Below are 5,321 nucleotides of genomic sequence, written 5' to 3'. Positions count from 1 at the left end.
TTGTATATACATATATAGAGGGACTTCGAAATTTTTATTGAGAGGGAATCGAAAAATAGACCGCACAATGAAAAAAAACATTTAGTTATTTTTTTCGTGGGTGTGTATGTTGCTGTTTTTCAAAATACAATTTTTAATCTAGACGCACACATAGTGCAAACACTCACGGGCTTAGCTGTGTTTGACGCGTTTTCCTGCCAGTACTTTTCCGCACGCGAAATCGAAGGAAAAAGCCCGTTAATTTCGTAGCAGGATGCACACGCCAGAGCGAGGATGATCATTTGGCATACATTAGTCACAGAGAGCACACGGCCGAAGATCGCTCTTCCTAAAATGCTTCGTTACCCTCGGCAAAATCGCGATATAATTTCCTCTCTTCCAGCAAACCGATCGTTAAACGCGCAGAAATGCATGGCCAAGCGAGTCGATGATTGACGATGCAATCGAGAGTAATTAGCTATCAAGTCGCGTTAATTACCAAACGATAATCACTAATGCAACAGTGCAGTATACTTATACGTAACATTGCTTTGGTTTCCCGGTACGTACGCTAAGTAATGAATCTCTCGAGAGATTGAAGCGGATATAAATACGGCCGAATAACAGCATCAAAAGCAACGCTCTCAGTTTGAAAAACTAAATACAGATGCACTTCATCATGTTATTTGATATGTTTTCAAGTCCTCTTCATACTAGCTACTTTCGCGAATTCGCTAGATTTTATTTACTACGTGAGCGATTAAACGCCATATCCGAATAGATTTCTTTGTAATTTGTATTTGCGTTGTTTGTTTGCTCGAACCGATTTGAATTGATTTAGTTTCCTGAATTGATTTAATTTCTTTCTCTCCGGGAGAGGAAATTGCGGAACGCTGAAGAGTCAAATAATTAATGATCGCTAATTGCGTGCACAAACTACTCAGGGGCTCGCAAAGCGCTCGTGAGATACAAGCCTTAATTTGCGCTAACAAAAACTATCTCATCGCTTTGCTCGCTACCAAACGATGCGTGAATACAAACATTCGTTTGTGGATACAGGAAGAAAGTCAGCAAACACCTGGAGGAATGCAGCGATTACCTTTGAGCGATCCCCCACTGATGAAAGCGCGGCTGCTTATTTTTATCGGATATAACGGGTGAACCGCGTGTGTTGCAGCAGCTGTGTAAGTCAGCAAACACCTGGAGGAATGCAGCGATTACCTTTGAGCGATCCCCCACTGATGAAAGCGCGGCTGCTTATTTTTATCGGATATAACGGGTGAACGCGCGCGTGTTGCAGCAGCTGCGAGCGTGCATATCTTGGTTGCTATCGTTCGTATATCTGTACACACGTGTTAGCGATATAGGAAAGGAGGATCGTTGCCAACCATGGATAGTTGCATACTGTCCCCGTGGAGGGAAAACCTTGTCCCCCCAGCTGCCCCTTCGCGCATACCCGTTGTAACTTCCAACATTCCAACTGGCGCACGTCTCACGACAGACTCGGCACTAGCGATTAATTGAGATGACATAGCCGCTTATTAGCATGGCGTTACAATATGCAAGTTGCTTCCATCCATGCGGCGCGAGTCAATATTCTCCCTTCAATTCCAATCACAAATATAGCCAATTTTATCTTAGTATATAGTTTGTATCATATTAAACTTTTAATACTCTTGGATTTTTCATTAAAAAAGAATAAAAGAGAAGCTACTTTCACGTATTCTATTGTTAAACTCTAGCAATTATTAATTACTTCAATCCAATCATTTAATTTAACTCAAAGCAAAATTTCGACAATATAACGGTCAATCTTTTTTTTTTTTAGTTTATTTGTTTTTATTTATTAATTTTTCTTTCAAATGAATGACGAGCTACGTGAATGACGAGAACAAAATGTATTACATTGTGTGTAGAAAAATTGATTATATTATAAATTATTTTAAATTTCAAAAAATATCCTACGTTTTCAAAAAAATTGTAATAACTCTCTTTAAATGAGACAAATATATCTGTCTAATCTTGTATTACGCAAGCATTTAAGGATTAATATATATAAGCGTATTTTAGATAAAATGCGTACTTTTTATATATTACTTGAGATATACGTTTTCTTTAATATAAGTTTAATTTGGGGAGCTATTATGGGGGATGACTATTATGGCGCGCGACTTGTTATTAAATTACTCCCGTGACTCGCAATTAGAATAATCAATGTAATTTCCATCTTGAGGGACAATGTTATACCTATATTCAGGCACCTTATACATATATTCAACTCAAAGCCAAGAGAGAGAGAGAGAGAGAGAGAGAGAGAGAGAAATCATTAATGAAATAATTACGCGAGTATTTCTCATTTGCGAATGGATACAAGGATATCTCGTTTTATACTTATTAATTATGTATAATATTCTTCCTTAACGCGCTTAATAAAGAAAATACTTAAGTCTCTCTCTGTAAACATACATTTAAAAAATTGAATTTTTCTCCTAAAAATATGACATGAGAAAAAAATGATAATATTTATAGTTTCTCTTTATATAAGTAATATAATCTATATATAAATTTTTAATTTGCCAATAAATATAACACATTTTATTAAGATTAGAAAATATAAATGCAATAAGTGGCGTCACAGAACAGTACTCGAGACAGTAAATCAAGTGAGTAATTAATCAGATTTATGCAAATATGCAGATATTTTCGATGAAAGATGATACATATATCGACTATATATATATATCGCCCAATAGATACAATGTTCTTCATCGACGCGATGTTTCTAGCTGACGCTCGAATTCCGGAGAAAGTTAATTGCGATGACACGTTCCAGCAGGAAGAGAGAAACGTGCTACGTATGCATACATGTATTAAATTCGCGCATATCGCGGATAAACGTATTTGGCTCGAAGCGATAAAACGTATTAATTTCAGTATTGATTGACAAACACTAATCTATTAGACGTATGTCAACAAGTACTTTGCTATGACCGATGAAAATCATGCTTCGCGATTAAGATCTATTATCGGGAAACGGCAGGGGGGCTACTGATACATGTATATAATTGCATTTCTATTTTACAACAAATATTATCTACAGCAAAACGCTGCGACGTTTTTGATCGGACAATGCTCTTCGAGAAATGCATCTACCCTTCCGCGTATACGAACCAACGTTTACATACCGAGAGAGATGGATAGAAAGAGAGAGAGAATAATGTTCTCTGAGAGAAATTCGTACAAACTATCTCGTAGCTGTCTTTGCTCTCTTGAGTTATGCGATCGATAAAGTTCGTTTTGTTGCTACATCACATTAAAAGGCTATTGCTTTCGAATATTCGCCCTTATTTGGACACCAAGCTTGATCTAAAAATCGTTTATAATAAATTTTTAATTTTTCAATTTTATTTGTTTATATTATCACTGCGATTTTTAATATTTCTATTCCAAATCTCTTTGTTTTACGCGGACTACACTAGACTGAAAATTAAACTCGGATTCTTTCGCTTGTTAATCGACTTACACTAAGAGAGCTATTTAGATCCCCGGACATTGCATTACGCGCGCACATTAATCCCTCGATTTACGATGCGTGTTGCAAAGACGAGGCTCGATGTTCTCCATTATAGATAGCGATCGGCGAGAAAGCGCGAAGAAACATTTCGTATCGCGGGAGAAAATGTCCCCTCCTCCGTATACGACCTGAAATACGACGGCCCGGCCCGTTTAATCGATTCGGCACATTAGCGGTACACGGTTCCGCCGCTATTAAATCAGCCGAGCGAGGAGGAACGAACGCGCACGATTTTCATCGATTGTCGGAATTCCGCTGTGCATCCATCGGTCTATCTCGCGAACCCCTCCGGCGAACGATTTCCCGGCGGTGAGCAAGCATTGCGGAAAATCGGTAGCCGACCTAGTAGACCGAGCCTAGATACAGTTTAGAAAGGCGAGTGATTCTTCCGAGCAAAAGCGACCCCGCCCCGCCGTTCACTTTTCACAAGAGAACCAATTTCTCGACTGCACTTCTTAGAATCATTTTGATTCTTTCATCTATCGAGTCTTTACTTGCTACAACAAGAACTAAATTTTTTATGAGCACTGTTCCCTCTAAAGGGAATGGTCGGTTTCTACACAAACTTTTCTAGAAATCTAATATAAACCTTCGATATATATAAAAATGTGAAAAAAATTAAGAATGTATAAAAAAATTATACGATAAAACTTCTCGCAAATTTTTCTCGCGCAAGGAAAGGGATTTATTTTAATTTTAAAATTCAAAATTCAAATTCTAAATTGATTCTATATTAGAAGTTAGAAGCTATACTTTGATGTAGCTTTATAAATATATGTCGATATTTATTGAATGCATATTGTATCAAAACTAAATTTTTATGCACATTTGTTTGTCTATTAGATATTTAACGTTCTAATCATAAAATTTTATTGTTATATATACTTTCATGTAATTAACAAATCTCTTATTTATCTTGTAAGAAATATGAATACTTGAGATTAATACATCCTATTGTTCGCGTGCTATGATAAAAGTGCCATATTAAAGATAATAAAGCACTTTCCTTTGAAAATTATTCATTAGCACTGCTTCGCGATTTTCACGCTAGAATATATCTCTTCAATTAATTACTAATTGTCGCTTTGTGTGAAAGTTAATGTCATTATTATCATTATTTGATATTATCGCAATTGAATACTATTTCAGATAGCACATGAAATATATATTTAATAAATATTCTACTTATTTCGTTAATTATAATATTCTTACATATCTATGAATAGTCTTCAAATATTCATTTGCAATAGTCCGCAGTATTTTTATTTTAGATTGAAATTGTGTAAAAAATCTGTATAAAAATGTTAAATTTAATGGAGAATATCCATTAACTGTCATACTATCATAACATCCTGATCAAATGTTATTAATAAACTCTCTCTCTCTCTCTCTTATAAAAAATATTTTTATAGAATATGTAATATATATATATTTTTTTTAAACAGAGAAGAAAAGATATATAATAATATCTTTAAAAATTTATTAAGAAAAGAAAATGTAAATGTATTAGACACATAGAAAGCAACAATAAAATTCGTCTATTACTTGAATGTTTTCGGATTCCGATGAAATACCGAGGTTTAATAAAAAATGGATCCATTATATACTCGACGATTAACGATTGCTTCTTTTATCTCGCAGATCTGCTGCAGCCGCAACCAGTCGTACAATGGATGTTGAAACCGGGGCCATTCTGGCCCTGCAGATATTGGCTCTATGCTCGATAGTCGCGGCTCTATTGGCCTATCTGATGCGACAATCCAGGAAT

General features: G+C 35.6%; 1 protein-coding gene across 1 annotated transcript in view; it reads left to right on the top strand.

Annotated features, from left to right (window-relative positions):
* The window catches only part of LOC115233852 (D-beta-hydroxybutyrate dehydrogenase, mitochondrial), a 29,540-nt gene that overhangs the window by 6,909 nt on the left and 17,310 nt on the right, over positions 1 to 5,321 (top strand). Inside the window, exon 2 of the mRNA XM_029804465.1 lies at positions 5,195 to 5,316. Within this exon, the coding sequence (XP_029660325.1) occupies positions 5,223 to 5,316 (94 nt within the window). The 5' untranslated portion in view covers positions 5,195 to 5,222. The remainder of the gene's footprint in view (positions 1 to 5,194; positions 5,317 to 5,321) is intronic.

This window comes from Formica exsecta, unplaced genomic scaffold (assembly GCF_003651465.1).
Source record: "Formica exsecta isolate Colony F162 unplaced genomic scaffold, ASM365146v1 scaffold191, whole genome shotgun sequence".
NCBI lineage: Eukaryota > Metazoa > Arthropoda > Insecta > Hymenoptera > Formicidae > Formica > Formica exsecta.
This window is presented reverse-complemented; position numbering and strand designations above follow the sequence as displayed.